Consider the following 23,687-nt stretch of genomic DNA (forward strand, 5'->3'; position numbering starts at 1 on the left):
CAAATTAAATCCCCTGTTGCTGGAGTTCCACTGATGTCTCTTGCGTGCCTCTTATTCTGCCTTCAACATTTAGGAAATTGGAAGTATGTGTATGTATGGAGGGAGGGTAGGACTCTGGATTTATGATCTGGTTCCTTTGCCACGTCCCTCAGTTTGGCCCCCAGTCCCATCTGCTCTAGTACGGCACATTCAGAAGCTCTTCAAGTGTAAAGCTATTTATAATACAGAGTAGGATCTATTTATAGATAAGTTACAGTCACACAACCCTGAGCCACTCAACTTGCTTGTTTGGTTCAGGTTTGAAACATTTAACTGCCCGTTTCAAACAATCCACCTCTTTAATTACCCTTTCATGCTTTTACCCTTTAATTCCATCTCTAGATCTTCTCTGAGTTGAGTTCTCTTTTTAAGCCTCTTTGGCTTATGGGGAAAACAGTATTTTTTTTTTTTTTTTTACTTTAATACAGGGTCTACCAAGCCCATTTCAAAAGTTATGCTTATAAAGCATGAAGACTTTCACCATGTAAGGTAGATCAAGAAGAATTTGGAATGAAGGACAGTACAAACACCAGCCTTATGCCTGGAATGTAGGACTACATTGATTAATAAGTTTCAAACTAATCAGGGCTCTTCCCAGTTTGAACCACTTGTGATACAGTGGGAGGAGTGATCTGTAGGTGTTCCCTCGCTATGGCAGCTGGTCTAAGTTCACCTGCATAATTGACACCTTAGAATTGGCTTTTTTGAACTCTAAGAAATAGACAAGATAAATGATTTCATCTCTGGAGCCAATTTCTTTTCTTTCTTTCTTTTTTTTTTTTTTTTGTTAAGACAGAGTTTCATTCTCGTTGCCCAGGCTGGAGTGCAATGGTGTGATCTCGACTCACCGCAACCTCCACCTCCTGGATTCAAGCAATTTTCCTGCCTCAGCCTCCTGAGTAGCTGGGATTACAGGCATGGGCCACCACGCCTGGCTAATTTTGTATTTTTACTAGGGACGGTGTTTCTCCATGTTGGTCAGGCTGGTCTCAAACTCCTGACCTCGGGTGATCCACCTGCCTCGGCCTCCCAGTGCTGGGATTACAGGCATGAGCCACCACGCCCGGCCTCTGGAGCCAATTTCAATGGCCTGGTGGCAGCTTCTGCAGTCATGGATGGAGAACACGCCAGTGCCCAGAAGTACAGTTATAAGATCCTATGTTGATGACTTACGTTGGCATTGGAGTGTGTGGAGGTGGCTCTGGTTCATGGGCCAGGTGTTTGCCCTCCTTGTTACAGAGTTGGCTTCCCTGAGCTCCCCACGCTCCACCCTGTGTGTTTGTTGAAGTGCAGTATACAGGGCAAGAGGAGGGAGAAGGTTAGAATGAGCAAAGCTTTACCCAAGCCTTCCCAGCATGGGAATCAAGAGCCACAACCCACGTTGTTCCATATTTATATGTTTCCAAAGCCTTGTATGGCTGTTACTACCCAGCAGACATCTCACAGCCATCCTCTGGAGTCTATAGTTCTGGCATCAATGTTCCCATTCCATAGAAGAGGTGCACAGAGGCTGCCCAGGCACACACCCTTATTCCCCTGTTACGCTGACCAGGTGCTTTGGCTTAGTGGTAGAGGGGGTCCTTGTTTCACCACCAGACTTTTGCTTTCACTCAGAGAGAGAGAACGGAATGGCAGAAAGAGCAGTAGGTCAGGGGTCAGAAAGTGTGTGTTCCAGTCCAGGCCCTGTGGCCTCGGGTGAGTCATTGTACACCCCAGAGTCATTGTACATCTCAGCTTTCTCACGTGAAGCTTGCATAAGAGTGGTGCCTCGACTGGGCGTGGTGGCTCATGCCTGTAATCCCAGCACTTTGGGAGGCCGAAGCAAGTGGATCACTGGAGGTCAGGAGTTTGAGACCAGCCTGACCAACATGATGAAACCCTGCCTCTACTAAAATTACAAAAATTAGCAGGGCATGATGGCGGGTGCCTGTAATCCCAGCTACTCGTGAGGCTGAGGCAGGAGAATTGCTTGAATCCGGGAGGTGAAAGTTGCGGTGAGCTGAGATCACGCCACCGCACTCCAGCCTGGGCGACAGAGCGAGACTCCATCTCAAAATAAATAAATAAATAAAATATAAAACCAAATAAAATAAAGAGTAGTGCCTCTTGATCTTGAGCCCTGGCTAATCTGAAACTTGTTAATCAAGAGCCTCCCAGCCTATGACAGAGAATTGCTGCCAGCCATGAGAATTCCTTCTCAGCTGTGCTGTGTGACTGTCTGGGGGTCCACATCGTTGTGCCAGAGGAAAGTTAAACCCGCAGGTAGGACGATGCCATTATACTTGAAGATCTGAGGACATTTAAAACACAGTGGACAAGCACAAGTGTATGATGGAGTAAAAGGTAACATTCGTACACACTTTAATGATAAAAAGAGGCTTTCAAGATATTCCTTGTTCGAGGCCGGCCTCTTCCAGCTCCATCCCCAGGTCTTGATTCTTCTCTCCTCTGTCATTAAGGTGTGTTGATTGACAAGTGTCCCAAGCAAGGAGAGGGCAGGCGCCTCCAGCCAGAAGCAGGGGCAAAGCCTTTGTCACGGGAGGGGAAGAGGAATCCTGAGCATATGGTCTCCATCGCTCCATCTGCCTCCTAGCTCCATTCTGCCATGAATTCCTGTGTGAGCAGGGCCCTGGGGGTGGACATGGAAAATATAATTTTCTAGCACCTTGCATCACAGTGTGGCCCAAGCAGCATGGCTCTGAGATTGCTGTGACAGAGGGGACCGCTGGGGCACCGGGCCTTGCCTCCCTACTCTGCCACACTGCCAGACACTCTGGCATTTTCTGGTGGATTTAATGGTGAAAAATGAAGCCTTATGTTGCAGGAGGTGGAGGTGGGGTCTAGTAGGGGCTGCCAGGTTGGGAAAGGCTGAGCAGCTGGGGACAGGCAAAGCAGCAGTTAGCCCACAGACCCCGCTGAGTTAGTACTGGGTGTGTTTGTGAGCCCACATGAGAAGCCATTTGGGGATTCCCAGAAAAGGGAAGGGGTGGGGTTTGTGAAAGGGGACAAAGTCCTGAGTAGCTGAGGGTTGGGGGAGAGTGACAAGCGCCAACAGGCATTTAGTTGATTGCGTCTTTTGCTACCTTTGTTCACACAGGCCTTTGAGATCTGGATCTCTGGTTTCATTTGTTCCTCCCAGATCCCCAGGGGTTTATGGAAATTGTAATGGATTGTTTTAAATGTTTCAAAAACTCTAATGGAAATCATAATACATTTGTTTTATGTTTTTGTATACCCAGTTATGGGGTTATGGATATGTTTGATTAATAAATCATGGGGAAATCAATTAATTATTCTTTAATGATTACAGCCTCTTTGGCAGACAACCTGTGTCAAGACAAGGGAGAGAGGAGATAAAACTATAAAGGAGGGTTTTGATATTGACTAGATTTGGAAATGACACAGCACTAGAGGCAGCCCAGTCTAGAGCTGCCCTAGGCTGGCGGGACCAATGGTACAGTGAGAGCCATGAGGGAAAGGCAGATGTCACAGCCATTTGTCCCCATGTGTGACTCAGGAAGTCTTTAGGCCAGCAGCAAGAGGTGTTATTTGAGAGAGCCACATTAGGAGAATCCCCGTCTCTCTCCTGAGCCACTATAACCAGGCAGAAATTTGAAAACGAGAAAACCTAGCCTCAAGGGGAGTAGGATGCTTGCTTAAAGAAATACAGTTGCTTTGCCCAGTGGTTCTCAGACCTTAGCTGGCATCAGAATCACTGGGAGGCCTTTTTTTTTTTGAGATGGAGTCTCCCTCTGTCGCCCAGGCTGGAGTGCAGTGGCACGATCTTGGCTCACTGCAAGCTCCACCTCCTGGGTTCAAGTGATTCTGCTGCCTCAGCCTCCCGAGTAGCTGGGACTACAGGCGCCCGCCACCACGCCCAGCTAATTTTTTGTATTTTTAGTAGAGACGGGGTTTCACCGTGTTAGCCAGGATTGTCTCAATCTCCTGAACTTGTGATCCACCCGCCTTGGCCTCCCAAAGTGCTGGGATTACAGGCAAGAGCCACCATGCCCGGCCGGGAAGACTTTTTAAACTGCAGACACCGGGACCCAATCCCAGAGTTTCTGATTAAGTAGATCTGTGGTGAGACTGAGACTCTGTATGTCCCACAAGGTCCCAGGGGCTGCTGCCGCAGCTGGTCCACTGGAACCACACTTTGAGAAACACCTTTTCCCGTTTACTCGTGTCTCACTTTCTCTCTTCCATGGCTTTGCCACCACTGTTCTCCATCCCAGCCTTCTTTTAATCCTCCCTTCATCGACGTCATTCCCTCAATACCTTTCACCCTTCCCCCACCCCACCCAGACCCCTCTCCTGCCTCTTCCCTCCTTTTTTGTACACCAGGCCCAGCAAACTCCCCCATCCCACATGACTTTTTCCCCAAACAAAAGGAAACTCGACTTCCTTGAAATTTGAAATGTGAAAGAGCTGGGAGGAGAAATGAGTGCACCCCCATAGCTAGCAAGGACACCTGTTGCAGGTGACTTAAGATGGTATGAGCTGGACAGGACTTGAGGTTCTTCACAGCTGATAGAGCTGCTTGGGGCTGGTGCAGTCTGGGAGGACTCCAAGTGACATGGTTTGTTTTCCTGTGCCCAGAGAGAAGATGGACAAGAGGGGTTCACCCAGAGGGCAGCCCTCAGGCAGGCACAAGTTCAGCATCAAAAACCCTTTGAGGTGAAGTTCTAAGACTTGAGCGGACATCAGAATCCCCTGGAGGGCTCGTTGAATACCCATTGCTGACCCCCACCCCCGTAGCTGCTCCGTTAGCAGGTCTAGGATAAAGTTAGGACCACCAGCCAGCCTGGTTTGCCCAGGACTGATCAGGGTTCTCAGGATGTGCAATTTTCAATACTGAACCCAAGAAAGTCCTGGGGAAACTGGGATGAGTTGGTTACTCTACGGAGTGCTAAAGTCTTTGCAATTCTAACAAGCTCCTAGGGGAGGCTGAGGCTGCTGGTCCAGGGACTGCACTTTGAGAATCACTGCTCTACTGTTCCCAGGGAGCTACAGAGGCCTGGCATTGGGTGTTGTAGCCCTGGACTCTCCTTCAGGATGAGAGGTTCTGGGCAGGGGTCAGAGTTCAGATTCTGAATAGCTGCAGCCAGGGAGGTAGATGTCAACTTGGGAAGGGAGGGCCACAGAGCCCCAGATTGATGAGGGGGTGGAGGGGATTAGTCAGAAAGATGGGGTCAGGGGTGAGAGGACATCCAAGCTGAGGCTGTGCGTGTTGGGTATTTGCCCAACACACAAAAAAGCTTTGGTGGAGGGCCTCTGTCCTTTTCACTGAGGGATAAGCCTGTGGCTTTGGCTGGAAGTGAAGTAAGTGAAATAGGTAAGCGTTGTTCTCGAGGTCTGGGGCTGGTGCAGGAGCAGCCGGTTTGAAGAAAGAGAAACAAGAAAGGAAAGAAAAGAAAGAGATAATAGTAAACTGGGTGCCGAAACTTGGAAAGCAGAGGTGTGTCGAATTAGGCATTTAAGGTGTTAACTTACAAAATAGTGTGTAGAAATGGCGTGCAAATTATTTGCATGCTGACTTGGGGGGTTTGGGTACACACAGACCAGTGCAGTATGGGGTATGGCAGAGATGTCCGATGGCAGGGTGGCCCCAGTGGGAATCTGTACCTTACTTTTCCCTTCCTTTTCTAAAAGTTACCAGCGTCAAATGCTAAGGAACCTTCCATGTTCCGGTTGAGGCAGTCTTTGGGACCCAGGCTGGAATGAGGCCCGAGGTGACCATCTGTTGAATAAAGGAATGCATGTAAGTCTGAAACCATGTGGCTACTGTAAAGTCAGAGGCACCTGCTTCTGGCCATTCCCTTTGTTTAGTCCTTGGATCTGTGCACAGCACTGGCTCACACAGCAAAGCTGTGGTATTCCCAGATTCATATTCAGCTTCTGGTATTCTGAGCCTTTCTTCCCAAAACCCCTGACAAGAAATGGTTTTTTTGTTATCCTTGCTTTCCTGGCTAGCACCTATTCCCCTTGTGTGACTGCCCTGCCAAGAAACTTCTGGGAGTCTTGGAAGAACTGATTCAGCTCTTAAACAAGTTCAGTCAGCTATTAGTTGGCATCTATCGTTTTATTTTTCTGCCAGATTATTACTCTGTCTACCGGGAACAGACACAAGTGTATGCTGGATGCCTTCAAGTGCTGAGATGGGCATCCCAGTATCATAGAGAGTATGTTTCCCCCGCAATTCAGTCTATTCCTTCTTGCAGCCCTTTTTCCCTGAGAACAAACGCAGTTGGAAGGTAAAGAAAGCCGAACATACCCGTGTGAAGTTTCTGCTACTAGGCCAAGCCTGTTTGCCTGACTCCCTGAACGCTTAGGGTTTGTTTTTACCCAGGAGGCTCTTCGATCCTTTATGCAAATACATTTCTGAGCCTGCCTCAATGGTGGTGGTCAGCTTGTGATCCAGCCAGGATAAGCTCCCCTTCCTCAATCGTACTGTAATTTCACTGAAAGATGAGTTCAATCTGAGGGACTTAGAGGCTACTGATTGGGGGGTGGGCTGCCCTTCCACCTAGTATGACCGCCTTCCCCTGGTTTTGTGGGTCCTGTTGGTCATCTCTGCAATAAGCCATGGGGATGAGGTTGTGAGAAATGTGGACTTGGTCATTATGGCAAACCTTACTTTAAATAGCTTTGAAAATAACAGGTTTATAGCCCTAGAATCAGGAGGTGATGGCCTAAGATTTACAGCTCTACATTTAGATTTTTTTTTTTTTTTGAGACAGAGTTTTGCTGTTGGAGTGCAATGGTGTGATCTGGGCTCACCGCAACCTCCGCCTCCTGGGTTCAAGCGATTCTCCTGCTTCAACCTCCTGAGTAGCTGGGATTACAGACATGCACCATTATACCGGGCTAATTTTGTATTTTTAGTAGAGAAGGGGCTTCTCCATGTTGGTCAGGCTGGTCTCGAACTCCCGATCTCAGGTGATCCATCTGCCTCAACCTCCCAAAGTACTGGGATTACAGACGTGAGGCATGATACCTTCTAAGGTATTTGCCAATTCAGGAGGCTGCAGAAGTCCTGAAGACTGGTGCTGGATCACTTGTGATTGTGATGTCGTTATTATTACCTCCTAATAGGAGAGGGCTACCTATAGTCACTCAGCCTGTAAGTGGCAGGGTCGACAGAGTTCAGGTCACTGAAAAGACCCAATTGCGTCCAGAGGGAATGACCAGGAGGAGGGGCCATGAGGTGGGCCTGGGGAACAGCAGGAGGCTCACCATGCCCAGCCCTTTGGTGGAGAGCTTTCTGGGAGGACAAGTCCAGATCAGACGTAGTCGGGCTCAATGTGGAGCTGCCTGGTGGCATTGTGGCCCCTCCTATTTCCTCCTCCCACCCTGCCCTGCGTGAGGGGCACCCATGGGCTCAGCGCTTTGGCATCTGAAGTGACACAGAGCAGCGTGGAGGCCTGCTCATTCCTGGGCACGCGGCACAGCCGGGGTGAGGCCCGAGGGGGGAAGGTGCATGACTCCTCGGCAGTGTGAGCGTGCCTCACTTCCACAGCTGCTGACCTGCTCGCTTGCTTGTTCTGCCTGAGGCTCAGTAGGGCTCGGGAGAAGCCAGTCAGCCATTTATGGAGAGGAAAGAGGCCTTGACTGGCAACCTGGAGACCTGGGCTCCAGACCTGGATCTGTCACTTTTCAGTTGCTTGAACTTGGTGAAGCCGCTTTACCTGCGGTTTCAGTTTCCACATCCCTGAAATGATCGGGTTGCTTGAGAGCCTCTCTCTTCAAAGTGCCTCAGGAACCAGTAGCAGCAGCATGGCCTGGGAGCTTGTTAGAAGTGCGGAGTCTTAGGCCCCTCTCCAGACCTACTGAATCTGAATGTATATATTTTTATTTTATTTTATTTTTTGAGTCGGGATCTTACTCTGTCACCCAGGTGGAGTACAGCGGTGCAATCACGGTTCACTGCAGCCTCAACTACCCGAGGTTCCAGTGATCCTTCCGCCTCAGCTTCCCAAGTAGCTGGGATTACAGGCATGTGCCACCATGCCCAGTTAATTCTTGTATTTTTTTGTAGAGACTGGGTTTCATCATGTTGCCCATGCTGGTCTCAAACTCCTGGACTCAAGAGAACCACCCGCATTGGCCTCCCAAAGTGCTGGGATTACAAGCATGAGCTACTGTGAATGTACATTTAACAAGATCCCCAAGTGATTTGCATACAGTTGGAGAAGCATGGCTCCATGGTTTTCAAGATGTAATCCCAGCACTTTGGGAGGCCGAGGCAGGTGGATCACGAGGTCAGCAGTTCGAGACCAGTCTGGCCAACATGGTGAAACCCCGTCTCTACTAAAAATACAAAAATTAGCCGGGCATGGTGGCAGGCACCTGTAATCCCAGCTACTCGGGAGACTGAGGCAGGAGAACCGTTTGAAACCAGAAGGCGGAGGTTGCAGTGAGCCAGGATCGCGCCACTCAACTCCAGCCTGGGTGAAAGAAAGAAATTCCTTCTCAAAAAAACAAAAACAAAAAAAGATGGCTTCAGGGCTCATGTCCTCCAATTCTGTACTGTAAGGACTCTCTCTGAGTGGTGTCCTTGTAGATGCTCGGGTACGGAGCAAGCCTTGCCCTGGAGGGATTGCCCTGCAATTTCCACATGCACTGTCTAGGTGGCCCTCTCAGTTTCAGTTCTTAAATGTGGTTGCTGGGTGGTCAATGATAAACTCCAGGAAATCCTCCTCTGTGGGCCTCCCTTTTCTTCCTGCAGGCTAATCTAAAGACTAGTAAGTAATCAGCAGGGACTGCATTTAATTCACCCCTTACTCCTATTGTCACAGATTTATTCTATAGTCATTCTACCAGGCAGCATGGCCTCTAATTGGGTCGAACAAATGCTCTATATGGAGAACCATCATATATGCATTTAACTTGCAGACTAACAGCCCAAGTGTGAGAGAGGATGATGTAAATAGTGCAGGAAATTCCCTAGAGTGAGTGTGACATGTGAGGTCAGATTCTGTTGTCCAGCCACTCTGAGCTCCTTCAATCTCTCTTAGATGTGAACATGTGCTCTGGCCTAAGTGTGATCCTAGTTTTTTAAGATGTGCATATTTTGAACAATGTGGCTTCTACTAAGTGAAAGCCAATGATTGCAATTGGTACCCAGCCAAAGAAAACAGAAAATGGTTCCACTTCTAGAATTAAAACAAAACAAAACAACTATGCTGGTCTCATTAAGAGAAGTCATGTGGCCTCCAACACAATGTCTTCCCAAGGAATTTTTCAGAGTGATTTTGATTACATGCAACTTTTCCTTCCCTGTGAACTTTAGAACCCCAAGTAAGAGGCTCTGGTCCCTCACGTTGTATAGTCAGCTCAGACATAGAAAGAAACTTCCAACTGGGAAGATGGAGAGGATTACAAGTGAAGGTGTTTGGGGGAGATTCTGAGTAGGAAAGAAATCTTTCTTCTTAATTCCAAATGTTCTTTTGTGATAGCTCTTCAGGTTTCTGAGTCCAGCCCAATTCAGAGACAGTAGGCTGGTGGCAGAGCACAGAGATGCCAGGAGACTTCATGGTGTCAGGATAACCTGTGGTCTGTCTTTTTTTTGAGACAGAGTCTCACTCTGTCACCAGGCTGGAGTGCAGTAGCACGATCTCGGCTCACTGCAACCTCTGCCTCCCAGGTTCAAGTGATTCTTCTGCCTCAGCCTCCCAAGTAGCTGGGACTACAGGTGTGTGCCACCACCCCCAGCTAATTTTTGTATTTTTAGTAGAGACGGGGTTTCGTCATGTTGGTCAGGACCATCTCCATCTCTTGACCTCGTAATCCACCCGCCTCAGCCTCCCAAAGTGCTGGGATTACAAGCGTGAGCCACCGCGCCCATCCTTGCTCTGTCTTTATCACACCATGATCTACGTGTCCCTTCCCTGGAGGCACTGTACTGAGTGTAGAATTACAGGATTTGCACCAAGGCAGGTTAAACAAATGGGAAAAGGATATCCTAAAACTGGGAGAACTGTCATGAGATCACGAAGACTTCCAAATCTGTCCTGTTACATAAAAACAAAGGCCAAATCTCCTTCTTTATTTAGGTAACTGCCTCGTACCATGAAAGATTGGAGGCAGCTTATGAAAGACACATACACTTTAAGGGCGAAATATAAATAAAAAGTACAAAACGAGACCAGGGGAAATATAAATTAGTAGGGCAGGTCGGGCTCCGGTGGCTGGCAAAGCAGGGCACATCTATCTGGTTAGCCTATGAGGCTTGACCCTCAGAGTTGTTGTCCTGGGGCTGGACTTGACCAGCTGTAACTTAAGCTAAAAACAGTCCTGCCCTTAAAGTCATCAAATGAAAGACACAAGGACAGCATAGCAGAGGCCTAGCTGGCTTGCCAGAAAAATGCACAGGGGGTTTCAGTTGGCTAAAAGCTCGATATGAGCCACTGCATGGCCAGGCTGTGCAAACAAGTGGGGCTGCATTAATAGTGCACAGTGTGGCCCCACTGAGGAGGAGAGAGTCTTCCCGCACATAGCACTGGCTGTACGTTCACGTTTGCAATCAGCACATTGGAATATGTCACCATGTGCCAACTGGTCAGTATCAAAGGGTAGATATAGTGGAACCCTCCAGGAGCTCACACAGTCTGTCCAAAGAGCCAGTGAGGAGAAATAGCAACAATCCTGCTTGATATGTGCTCGCAGGAGATCCCATTTGGACTTCGGTGCTTGTGGTTGGTTCTAATTGTTTTTCTAAAAGGACATTCACAAGAAGAACTGCAGAGGATGAGACTTCTCTTTTGGTGTCTAAGCCCCCGGCAGGGCTCCTGCCATAAAACCTGCTAGCTACTCAGGCCCTTCATAAACAGCTGGCACAGCAGCAGCGATGTCAGATCTGGTGCAGGGATGCTGGGCTTGTGAGGGAGCCTGGAACCTGCCAGAAGCCTGGCATCACAGCTGTTCTCGGGCATCCTTGTGAGTACTTTGAAAGCCTCAGCATTGCAGCTTCTCGTTCCTCCTGGATGCTGTTAAACGGTGTGCTGTAAAGGGAGGGTATCTCCTTGAATTGATTCTCCTCCATCAGATGGGACCTGTGTTGAACCAAGTAAGATAAAATGGATCAGCCCCCAACCCAAATCCATCAATTTCAAGCCTGTGTGTGGTGAAACCAGCATAGTCTTTGGAGTTGCCAGACATAGGCTTGAATCCTAGAGCAGCCTCTCCATGGCACTGTTACCTTGGGCTAGCCCTGAAACCACATGAGACTCAGCTTCCTTTGCCTGGAAAATGGAAATTTGAATCCCTCACTCACAGAGTTGTAAGCACTGAATGAGATCATGAAAATAAGTGATTGGCTTAATAAATATCAAGATTCTCATCAAATCTTAGTTCCCTCTCCTTACCCTTCCTTGCAGGCAAAGCTGATGCCTACCCCTCTCTGCTCTGTGGATTCTGTCTCAACCTCCACCTTGGATGTGATCACAGGTTCATCTTCATCTATCACTTCAGCATCCTCTTTTCCTCTCTGCTGACTTTCTCTCCTCCACTTACTGTCTTGCTCAATGTCCTATATCCCTTCTCTAAAAATTCCCACCTTAGCACGGTTCTGCCAGTGGGTGACTGCCCTACCCTCTTAATCTCATCACCAAATACTTTGAAGATGAATCTGCACTTGCTCCTCACCCATCTTCAGCCACTCGATAAGTAGCATCATCTGATTTCTGTCTCCACAATTTACTGAGAAAGGCACATTGCTGGGTCTGCCTAACTGCCTTTCCTTGGCTTCAGCCTTTTTTTGATGGCTTTGAAGCATTTGATGGTCAGTTCCCCTCACTCTTGATAATTGTCCTTCTTTGTCCTCTTTGCCATTGGCATAACGTCTCTTCCATATTATTACTGGGAACTTCCATTTGGGCTCTTCCATCTGCCGTCCTTTTCTGGTTCCCCACATGCAGGCATGGCTCAAGGTTCTGACCTGGCTCCTATAGGAAACATACGTGACTAGGCCAGGGCTGGCAAATGTTTTCTGTAAAGGGCCAGGTAGTAAATGTCATAGGCTCTGCAGGCCACATGGTCTCTGTTACCATTGCTCGACCCTGCCACTATAGCATGAAACAGCCATAGATAATATGAGAGTGAATGAGCCAGGCTGTGCTCCAATAAAACACTATCTACAAGAACAGGAGGTGGGCCCGATGTGGCCCATAGGTTGCAGTTGCCTACCCCTGGTCTTATGGAAAGAGCATAAACCATAGGGTCAGATATACCTGGTTTTACAATCTGGCTCGATCACTGCCTCGTTCCATTATGTTGGACAAGTTACTTAACCTCCATACACCTTATTATCCTTATCTGTAAGAGAGGGGAATAATAATGATGATGATGATAATAATACTTTTCTCATGGCCTTGTTGATAGGGTGAAATGGGATAATGTGCAACCTTAGGGCCTGGTTCAGTGAATCTTAGTGTTCTTTTCTCCTTTCTTCCTGCCCCCCTTCCCTCCCTCCCTCCCTCCCTCCCTCCTTTCCTTCCTTCCTTCCTTCCTTCCTTCCTTCCTTCCTTCCTTCCTTCCTTCCTTCCTTCCTTCCTTCCACACTCTCCCAATCCCTTTTCTCTCTACATCCTCAGCCTCTGTAATCTCATCCACATGTCTCTAACCCCTAACCTCTCCCTCCACATCTGATCTTTCTTCTGAGTTTAAAATCTGCACATTCAATGTCAATTAGGTAGTTCTGCTCATACACCATTTACATATCAAACTCTGCATGTTCAAAAGAAAATGAATCATTTTAAACAAACTCATGCCTTCTTCTGACCTCCCTCATTCCATGCCCCGGGGGGTGCTTTCTGAAGTCTTTGACAATGCCACCCCCGACCTGCTGTAGAACAGGACAGGCCGTTCTCCACTCATGCAGTCTCTGCTCTTCTCCCCTCCCCTGCGTGGCCATCATTTCAGCTTGAGCTCTTTTATTACCTGCCACCTGAGTTTGCCGAATGGCCTTGCTATCTCTCTGCTGCTTCTCTCTCATCCATTCTGCACACGATGCTTAGTTAGTCTTCTACAGGCAAAGCTTGATCATGCTGCTCTCTAGTATCTAACACCATTGAAGGCACCTCCCTCCTCGCCTGGTGTCAGAACCCTCCTCACCTGGTGTTCAAAGTCCTGCACAGCCAACACTGAAGACCCCAACCCCCAGGCAAATGTGTCTGCTCAGCTTTTCCTAGACACCCTAATCCTTTCGTTTCTGCAGTCCTTCCTTTTGCCTGGACTGCCCCCCTACCCACCACCTACCGCTGCTGTCCCTGTGCCATCTCTGCTTGTCACATTCTTACCTGTTCCTTAGCAGCCCAGCCAGAACCACACACAGTACGCTTCCCCCAGCCAGGAGGTTCTGTGCCTCCTCTCAGCTTTCAGAGCCCTGGCAAGACTGTGCTTATCTCCCGCAACGCATTTTCCCTTGGAAACTTTGTGAAGTATTGTGCACATGCCTTATCTCTCCCCTTAGATTAAAAATCCTTGGAGAGATCAGAGAAATGTTTGCTCCTCCACACAGCCCTGGCACTGTGTCTGCATGGGGCACAGACTCATTGAGCAGGAGAGGAGGGCTTTTTACCAGGCTCACCTTTGAGCTGTCTTGGCAGCTCCACTGACCTCCTCTGTGGGCAGAGGGGAGAGGCTGCCTGTTGGAAAAAGTCGAAGTGGAGGAACAAGTTTCATTTCCCAAGGCTCAAGGCTGTGAGCCTTTTGGCTTTGGTTGGTGTGAGAGTGGGTGTGTTTGTTTCTGTGAGTGTGTGTTTCTGGGTGTGTGTGTGGTAGGTGTGAGTGTGTGGGGGGCGTGTTTGTTCATGAACACGTGTAGTAGAAGAGGGATGTGTGTGTACGTGTGTGGGGTGTTGGTGTGTGTGTATTGTTTGGGTGTGTAGTCTTGGACACCCTGTTAAAAAAGGACAAGAGTCTTCATCTGACTTTGCTTGGGGACTTATCTTTATCTGCAGGAAATAACCAAGGAGTGGAAAATGGAGCAAAAAAAAAAAATCTGAAAATACAGCGACCAGGTGATAAAATCAAACGGCAGCCTGTCTCTCTTGGAGCACAGCTGATCTATAAAAATCAGCCTCTGGCCCTGAAACTTCCTGGGGGGTGCCTTTGAGGTTCAGCAGCCACCCTGCCCTCTGTCTCTGGAGAACCAAGCAGGCTGTGGGTGGAGGCCCTTGCGGGGCAGCCAGGCCCCTGCCCTGTCCGGACCGGGCATGGGACCTCCTCATCTCTGGGGCAGGGTGGGGGCAGGTCCTATCAACCTCATTTTTTTTTTTTCTTTTTTTGGGATGGAGTCTCGCTCTGCCGCCCAGGCTGGAGTGCAGTGGCACGATCTTGGCTCACTGCAATCTCCGCCTCCCGGGTTCAAGCTATTCTCCTGCCTCAGACTCCCAAGTAGCTGAGATTACAGGCACATGCCACGATGCCTGGCTATTTTTTGTATTTTTAGTAGAGACGCGGTTTCAGTATGTTGGCCAGGCTGGTCTCCAACTTCTGGCCTCAAGTGATCCTCTGGGCTTGGCCTTCAAAAGCGCTGGGATGACAGGCATGAGCCATCGTGCCTGGCCTCAACCTCATCTTACAGAGCCTCTGAAGGCTGGGCTAGGAAAGTTGGCGTCAGCTCTGAATGCAGGGAGCCCACATTCTTTCCTTTTACCCTGCTCTGAGAATGAGAGAGCTGGCAAAGCCAGTTACAGTCCACCCATAAATCCTGACTGTGTCTGGCGTTGACATATAGGCCAAAGGTCGTAGGCTGTAGTGGAATTGAGATGAGCTGCTTTTCAAATATTTTTTGGCATCAGAAGCTTGTGTTCATGTCAAGTCTTACGTGCCAGTTTAATGTGCAAAGCTGCTGAGAGCTCCACTGTTCTGGGTGAAATGTGTGTTGTGGGGTGGGTAGGGCTGCTGGACTCCTGTCCCCTCACTCTGCCCCTCACCCCAGGCCCAATTCCCTTCCAGGGACATTGGCAGAACACAGTTTGAAACCTCCCTTGGAAACCACATCTTTTTTTTTTGAGAGAGGGAGTCTGGCTCTGTCGCCCAGGCTGGAGTGCAGTGGCGCGATCTCGGCTCACTGCAAGCTCCGCCTCCCTGGTCTGCACCATTCTCCTGCCTCAGCCTCCCGAGTAGCTGGGACTACAGGTGCCCGCCACCACGCCTGGTTAATTTTTGTATATTTTTAGTCGAGACAGGGTTTTAACATGTTAGCCAGGATGGTTTCGATCTCCTGACCTTGTGATCCGCCCGCCTCGGCCTCCCAAAGTGCTGGGATTACAGGCGTGAGCCACCGTGCCCGGCCGGAAACCATATCTTTAACTCTAAAGGGAAATAAAATGACTTGCCCAAGGCCATGGGGTGGAGGAGGGTTGGGCAACCCCATAAGTGAGCAACGTGCTGACAGCAGGTCTCAGCACACACGAATCTGTCACTCTGGGCCATCCTTGAAATGTGTCAGGGGATGGAGGGTCAGTAACGAATACAATAAAGAGCATATTAAAACTTCCAAAGTTTCTTTGAACCAGGACAAAACCCTGGCATTCCGGAGCAGCATTCAGTCTCATATCTACTGAAAAATCCTAATGTTATAATTGCCATTAGAATTGATGCTAATGCTTCAGGGCCTCTCCCTCTGTAATGTGCTGGCTACCTGCATCGTGACTGACGCTTTATTTAGTCATCACTTGCATAGTGCTGAACAAATATTAATCCACCTAATGTGGGCAACATCCTTATGACGCAGTGGCTATTATTAGCACCATCTCCATTTTACATATTTGGAGTAATGGGGCACGGAGAGATGACGTAACTTGCCCCAAGTCACGTTGCTGGAAAGGAATAAAACTTGATTCAAGCCAGAGAGTGTAGGTATGGCCCATGTTCTTCAGCGCCGGGCTACTGAATTTCTGTTCAATGAGGGAAGGCTGTTCAGGGCAGGGAGCCTCACACTGGGGACTCTGTGTTGTTTGGGTATTTGTCTTGGCTCCCAAAATGGGTTTCAGCTGGTAATAATCACAACCATAATAATCTATACTGTGGCCGGGGTGGTCTTTTGGAAACACAGGTCCAATTACTTTAAGCCCCTACCTCTGCTTACATCTCTTCAATGGATTCTTTCTTTTTTTTTTTTTTTTGAGACAGAGTCTCGCTCTGTCGCCCAGGCTGGAGTGCAGTGGCATGATCTCAGCTCACTGCAAGCTCTGCCTCCCAGGTTCACGCCATTCTCCTGCCTCAGCCTCCCAAGTAGCTGGGACTACAGGTGCCTGCCACTGTGCCCAGCTAATTTTTTGTATTTTTAGTAGAGACCGGGTTTCACCGTAGTCTCGATCTCCTGACCTCGTGATCCGCCTGCCTCGGCCTCCCAAACTACTGGGATTACAGGCGTGAGCCACTGCGCCTGGCCCTCAATGGATTCTTATTGTTCTTCAAGTAATGAACAAAATCCTTCAGAGGGCCCTGGAGGCCCTGCCAGATCTGGCCTCTGTCTACCACAGAGCCCTAAACCTCTCCGACATTTGCTCTCTGCCCTTCAATCTCCCTGTCGTCTTTTATTTCCAGTTATCCCAGGACCTTTGCCCAAGCCATTGCCTCTCCCTGAAAGACTTTCCATTCACCTCCCACCCTTCCTTTGGCATTCAGCCTAACATCACCTCCTCCAGGAAGCCTTCCCTGACTCCATCTTCTGGGTCAGTTTCTCTATTGAATATTCTTGTGGGAGGATGCTCCTCTCTTTCCTAGGGCAGACCTGACTTTGTTATTGTACTTCTGTAAGTGTGAATCTTTGGTGAGTGTCTGTCTTTCTCACCTGATGGTAAACTCCCTGAGAGTAGAGCCCCCATGTCATGTGTCTTTTTCTTTTTCTTTTTTTTTAATTGAGACGGGTCTCACTCTGCCGCCCAGGTTGGAATGCAGTGGTGCAATCTCTGCTCACTGCAGCCTGTGCCTCCTGGGCTTCAGCAATCCTTCTGCTTCAACCTTCTGAATAGCTGGGATTACAGGTGTGCATCACCATGCATGGGTAAATTTTTGTATTTTTGGTGGAGATGGGGTTTCACCACGTTGCCCAGGCTGGTCTTGAACTCCTGACCTCAAGTGATCTGCCTGCCTCGGCCTCCCAAAATGCTAGGATTACAGGTGCGAGTCACTGTGCCTGGTCCATGTGTCTCATTTCTTATCCCCAGTGTCTTGCACAGTGCCTACCTAACACATTCCAACGTACCAGCACACAAATCAGGGTCCCTTTTTGCTCTGAAGTTTCCTGATGCAAAGTGTGAGTTGACCCCCACCACTACCAATTTGAGAGACACCAAGGTACTTCACATTTGGACTTTGGGTCAGTTAACTCATCCCAGATTATGTGTTTTGTATGCTTGGCATCTGGTGTAAGAACCACATCAATTGTACAGCCTTTCCCTGCCTTATCTCTTTTCGATTGTTGCAGCAATAAGGGCCAGAAATATTCTCCTCATCTTACAGATGAGAATCCTGAGGCTCAGAGTGTGCAACCTGGCCCACATCACCCAGATAACAAGTGTTGAAGATCAGAGTGGGACTGACTTCTCATCTTTTTCTACATCGTTTCCTAGGTATGGGCTTACCTTACTCTACTGAGACCTCTTCAATTTGCTTCTCTTTTCTCTGAGTTCTGAGAGTCAGGTGTAATCCCCCACAAAAGACGCAATTATTATTTCCTTCTTTCAACTCAGCAACGACCTTTGCTCTTACTTCTGGTAAGGGAGTAAGAAACGGGAGTGCCTGGATACACCTGCGTGCAGGTTGGGCCCACCTGGGGAGGAGGGTATGGCTGCCCAATGGACCATGGCTCTGACTTCAGTTCCCTGGAGAGAGCTGTCCATCTCTAATTCAGGGTTGTAAGGACCAGACCACTCTATCTCTGGGACTCTGTCTTGATGTGAAAAAATCTTACAACTCTCTGCCTCTTTAGTTGTACACAATAGACTGAGATGTGGTGTGCAACTCAGCTGATGAAATCCATGAAGCCAAACTCTCTTGACTTCTGGGTCTTGGAGACTGGCTGGGCACATGTGTTGGCTGCGTGTGAGTGTGAGTGAGGGTGGGGTGGGAACACTGCAGAGAGAGGAGGTGTGTGCACTGAGTGGGCATGGAGGCGAGTAGTCTCTACCCCCCTTTATGTATCCCATCTGGGCAGGTGCAGGGAGGAAGTGAATGAGAGGGGCCGTTCTGGGTGGTTCTGCTCTGTTTGCTTTTACCGTAGCCCAGTTCACACCCCTTCATGCATGCAAGGGCACAAGAGTCATTGGGGAACTTTCCATCCTCTCCCGTGCTAAAGACTTTTCTCCCCAGCAGAGATTCTTCCCAACAGAGAACCCAGATGGGGTCTTTTACTCCCCAAGTTCCAAGCTAAAGGGATAACTTCCCATTGTGCCTGGAAGTCAGGATCGTTCATGGCATATCAGGGGTGGAAGGGGCTGTCGAGACTCTCTTTCCAGCCTCTGCGAGGAAAAGGGCCCAGAGGAGAAAATACCTGCCCCATGTCCTCTTGGCTGGCCACCCCAGCAGGACCTGAGGCCACAGGATCCCCAGTCAGGGTGCAGTGTCTGGCTATTTGCTCATGCAGCCCCAGGAGGCCTGGTCTTGCCCCTACTTGTCCAAGCCTCTCTGGCCACCCTGCCAGGTAGGTCTTGTGTGTACTCACCTGGTCCCGGCGTGGCTTGCTAGGTGGAAGCTGCAATGTGTTGCTGCCCAAGGACCCCAGGTTCACAGACATGTCTGCATACAGCACCTGCATCTCTTCTCCTCTACCCATGGCCAAACTACAGGTCCAGTTTTTCAGGAGAAACTTCGATGTTGAGGGAATACCAGATGATCCAGAGCAGTAGGCTGAAAGCCAGGGTCAGGGCACCTGTGTAGACGAAGAAGTCCCAGTAACTCAGGGGGGCCAAGATCCCCAGCAGCAAAAGGACCAGGCCGACTGCGTCCAGCAGAAGGGCGAGGATGAGGAAGAGCGCACAGCGGCCTGGATGGCATCTTCCCCACAGACTCCCCAGGAGCATTGCCCAGGAGGAGCGGGAGGAGCCCGGCTGCACTCCCGGGGGTGATTTGCATGGGAGGGTGGCGGTCCTGCCTGCTGCTGCCTTCTCTGCCTGCTGGGTGTAAGCAAATGAGCGAGCCGGCGCGTCTTGGAGCCACAAGGAAGTACACGTGGGTCTACCTTTATGAGCATGGCAGCCAGTGGGGCAGGATATTTCTTAACTGTTTCATGGCTCAGGAATGATCTGGACCCAAACAGTCTGACATCACTGTTAATTGGGCTGCTCATCTCTGGGACCTACAATCCACGTGGCAGAGGAGTCAGGGTGCCCTTGGATGCATCTGCCAAGTTGGCGGTCCTGTGATTCTGGGGGAGGGGCTGTTCTGTGCCTTGTTCTCTAACCCCTGGGAGCCAGAGAGCCTGAGTGCCCTGTTTCAGAGGCACAGCTGCTTCATCTAGTATAGTGGGGTGGAGTGGTGGAGTTTCCATTCCTCTTCACCTCTCTGCCCTACTCTCTTCCTTGGGGGGCAAGGTTTTAGTAAAGGACATAGACAAGAGTTTGTAACATCAATCGATTTTGAAGTGTTGCTGTAAGAGTTGGTCCCTGTTAGCAAGAGAAGTTTTGCCTCCTTGTAGAGTCCTCACTCTGCAGACAGAAGGATCTGAGCTCCCTAGGATGATGGACAGGAAGGATAAGGGCGGAAAAGGGGCAGAGATGGAAAAGACAGAGTGGACAGAGAGGGGACAGAGAGAAGACAACAGGGTGAGAAGAAACTTCTGGCCTCTTCCTGCAGTGGATTCTGTGTGGACCAAAGGGCAATTCCCAGGCAAAAGTCAAGGGATGTTCCCGTGGCCTGTTGCCTCTGTGTTTTCTACATGAACTCATTTTATGTTCATTTTCTTTCTCGTAATAGATGACCCTGTAAGCCCTTCCAGACACTGCTTGCGTCCCTTCTGCATGGAATGGAGCGATCTTATCCCCGTGGCCACTCACAGGGGTTGTAGGCGTGAACATCAAATGAGGAAAATGCAGCGGCAGTCCTTGGCAGGGCTACAGACAGCCACCCCTCTGTCCCTGATTCACAGGGAGGCTCGAACAAGGCACCAAACCTCTCTGGGCCTCAGTTTCCCCAGATAAATGAAAATAATTTTCACTCTCACTTTTGCCTTCCTCAGTGGGTGAGAATAAGTAGGTGGAGCTGATTTCCTTTTTTTTGAGACAGAGTTTCATTCTTGTCGCCCAGGCCGGAGTGCAATGGTGTGATCTTGGCTCACTGCAACCTCTGCCTCCCAAGTTCAAGCAATTCTCCTGCCTCAGCCTCTGGAGTAGCTGGAATTACAGGCGCCCACGACCACGCCTGTCTAATTTTTGTATTTGTAGTAGAGACGGGGTTTCAAACTCTACTTGGCCAGGGTGGTCTCGAACTCCTGACCTCAGGTGATCTGCCCACCTCCACCTCCCAAAGTGCTGGGATTACAGGCATGAGCCACCATGCCCGGCCTTTGTTTTTCTATGTGTAAAATAAGCCAGGATGAGAAAGAAACTTTCAGAAAATATTTTGGGGAAGGTGGCAGGGGATGACCTAAACCATAGCTCTTAGGATCTGAAACGCCAAGAGACTTGAGCCAAGCCAGGTGAACACGCTGGAGCATCTCAAAGTGGGAAGTAGCTGAGGCCAATCTCCCTCTCAGTACTTGCCACCTGTCCCACTAGGTCCTCGGAAGGGGCCAGGTACCTACAGGAACACCTCGCATTGCTGGGGAAGCCATGACTCTTTCAATGTATTGTTCCCCGCTTTGAGTAGGAGAGAGTCTCTTGGGAAAAACTATTGATGGACAGCAATGGCCTCTCTCCAGTGCTAGGACAAGCACTGCTGCTGTGTCTGCACAGGGCCGGGCTGATGAGTTCTGGTCTAGCCATATACAGGTTCCCAGGTCCCTTTGCAGAGTCCTGTGTGTGTGGCTGTAGTCCACCATGGACAGCACTAAAATTTCTGCATGCTGGAAAATCCTTTGGTTCTCAGTCAACCAGCATGATTGGTCAATGCTGTCCCATCTAATACGCTGGGTCAAAGAGCAGCAGATAACAAAGAAAGCTTTCCCTTCTACCCCACTTCTGGTCAGCAGCAGATAACAAAGAAAGCTTCCCCTTCTACCCCACTTCTAGTCAGCAGCAGATAACAAAGAAAGCTTCCCCTTCTACCCCACTTCTGGTCAGCCTCACTCGACATAGACATCGAACATCCAGGGAAATGCTGGTTCCTTAGGTTCTGGATCTACTCAAGATTTTCAGTACAGTTGTCCCTTGTCTGTGGGGGATGGGTTCCAGGACCCCTGGGGATACCAGAATCTGCAGATGCTCAAATTCCTTATATAGAACCTATGCGCAGCTGGGTGCAGTGACTCAAGCCTGTAATCCCAGAGCTTTGAGAGGCCGAGGCGGGCGGATTGCTTGAGCTCAGGAGTTTGAGACCAGCCTGGGCAACATAGGGATATCCCGTCTCCACAAAAAACACAAAAATTGGCCGGGTATGGTGATGTATGCCTGTAGTCCTAGCTACTCAGGAGGCTGAGGCAAGAGGATTCCTTGAGCCCAGGAGGTCAAGGCTGCAGCAGTGAGCTGTGATTATGCCACTGCACTCCAGCCTGGGAAACAGAGTGAGGGAGATCCTGTCTCAAAAAAATGACAAAAAACACAAAAAAACACTTACGTACATCCTCCTGTATGCTTTAAATCATCTCTAGATGACTTATAATACCTAATATGATGTAAATGCTATGTAAATAGTTGTTGTTATACTATGTTTTTATTCATGTTTTTAATTGCATTATTATTTATATTTGTGGTTTTTCTGAATATTTTAGGTTCATGGTTGGTTGAATCTACAGACATGGAACCCCCAGATACAGAGGGATGACTGTATTACTATTTTTGCACACACAAACACGCTCACATACGCGTTTCCGGCTAAAATACTATGCCCTATTTACGAGCAAAAGGAAGAAAATTGAAACCATTTGCTATTTCAGTATCCAGAGCTAATTAGCAGGAACTCCTTGGGACGCATCCTGCAGAACCATAAACATCCCTCTTCCTTACAGAAATGGGCCACATCGTACTCTCAGTTCCATGGTCTGCGTTCCCTCTCATAATACCTGGCCATTCTGGCAAATGGCTAACCATGGCCCCGCTCCAGGTGACTGGCTAGGCTGTGAAGTACCCCTCCACCTCTGCCCCTGTGTATCTTTCTTACTCTTGTTTCCCAAAGTTACCACTCCTGGGTGTTGAGGCAGCCTCGGTATTTGCACAGCTGGGAGAGACCTACTGTGATGTTTGATGCAAAGCCAGGTGAGTCTGGAGCCCTGGAGGGGGCAGGCTAGAAAGAAAAGAAGGGAGATGAAAGTGAGTGAGGCGGGTGGCTCCAAGTGTGGGAACCAGAAACTGCCTGGGCGGAGGCAGGCGTGGACCAGGGGCAGGTGATCAGAGAGCAGTTTGCTGCACCCCCGTTAGCAAGAAGAACACCACCACCCTCTTGTTCTCACGGAGATCCTTTGGGACTTGCTCATTTGCCAAAGCTGGATCCACAGCTGGAAACAGCTGCAGGCTTTGCCAGGGCTGCCGTAACAAAACACCACAGCGCGGTGGCTCCAACAACAGAAATGTGTCATCTCCCAGTTCTGGAACCTGGAAGTCTTGAGATCAAGGTGTCTCCAGGGTTGGTTCCCTTGAGGGCTGTGAGGGACAATGGGGTCCAGGCCTCGGCCCTAGCTCTGGGTGGCTTGCTGGCCATCTGTGACGTTCCTTGCCTTGTAGATGCACCGCTTCGATCTCTGCCTTTATCTTCATGTGGCGTTCTCCCTGTGAGCGTGTCTGTGTCCACATTTCCCCTGTTATAAGAAGCACCATCCTGCTACAGTATGAACTCATCCTAACTAATTAGGTCTGCAAAGATCTACTTCCAAATAAAGTCCCATTCTGAGTTACTAGGGGTTAGGATTTCAGCATATGAATTGGGAGGACAGAATTCAACCACAGCCCATAGCAATAGCTAAAAGGTTTGTTTGTTTATTTGGACATCCTTTGATTTCTAGCTGTAGTATAGATAGAAAATTTAGACTCTCAAACCAAGCTTTCAGAAAAAAACATAATTGCAAAGTCAGCTCCCGATTAAAGGTGGCCCACCATGCCACCAGGCACGGGGACAAATGCTTCAACCCCTCCTGGTCTCCCCTGGGGACACGGAGATGCTGTTGGCTCTGTCTGTGTCCCTGGGCGAGAGGCTGAGAAGGTGGGGTCTTCTCACCCTGCTTGGGTTCTGGCTGCTGTTCCCTCTGTTCACCAAGGTGCTCATTCTCCATGAGCGGGTAACCCTAAGTGACCCCTACACATTTCGAAGTTTGAGCTGAAGTGGGATTTAAATTGAACCAATATTATTAGCACCTACTATGGGTCAGGCAGCGGGATCAAGATCAAGTGTGATCTTGATCTTGACCTAACATCACAGAGATAACATGCTAAGAGTGGAGGCAATAATTGACATGTGAATGATATAATTTCAGATTATATTGCAATTTAATAATTTCCGAAAAAATTGCAAAAACAGGGAAGTATAAGACAGTAGGCATCTGTTACACT

At 49.1% G+C, this 23,687-nt stretch overlaps 1 protein-coding gene and 1 long non-coding RNA gene across 2 annotated transcripts; both read right to left on the minus strand.

The window, feature by feature from the left end:
- Nucleotides 1-2,368: 2,368 nt before the first annotated feature.
- LOC131381944 (uncharacterized) lies at nt 2,369-7,004 on the minus strand. Its single transcript, XR_009211020.1, has 2 exons — nt 6,820-7,004; nt 2,369-2,668 (listed from the first exon to the last, which is right to left on the minus strand). It is a non-coding gene; the product is annotated as an uncharacterized LOC131381944 (long non-coding RNA).
- An 11,829-nt stretch (nt 7,005-18,833) lies between these two features.
- TMEM238L (transmembrane protein 238 like) lies at nt 18,834-19,073 on the minus strand. The gene has a single exon (XM_058431216.1). It carries the CDS (start codon nt 19,071-19,073, stop codon nt 18,834-18,836), a length of 240 nt encoding a protein of 79 aa, XP_058287199.1.
- Between the last annotated feature and the right edge of the window lie 4,614 nt (nt 19,074-23,687).

The sequence above is a fragment of the Hylobates moloch genome, unplaced genomic scaffold (assembly GCF_009828535.3).
Source record: "Hylobates moloch isolate HMO894 unplaced genomic scaffold, HMol_V3 SCAFFOLD_19, whole genome shotgun sequence".
NCBI lineage: Eukaryota > Metazoa > Chordata > Mammalia > Primates > Hylobatidae > Hylobates > Hylobates moloch.

Excerpts from the sequence above, each read along its gene's own strand:
- TMEM238L (XM_058431216.1), bottom strand. The coding sequence starts at position 19,073 with ATGCTCCTGGGGAGTCTGTGGGGAAGATGCCATCCAGGCCGCTGTGCG.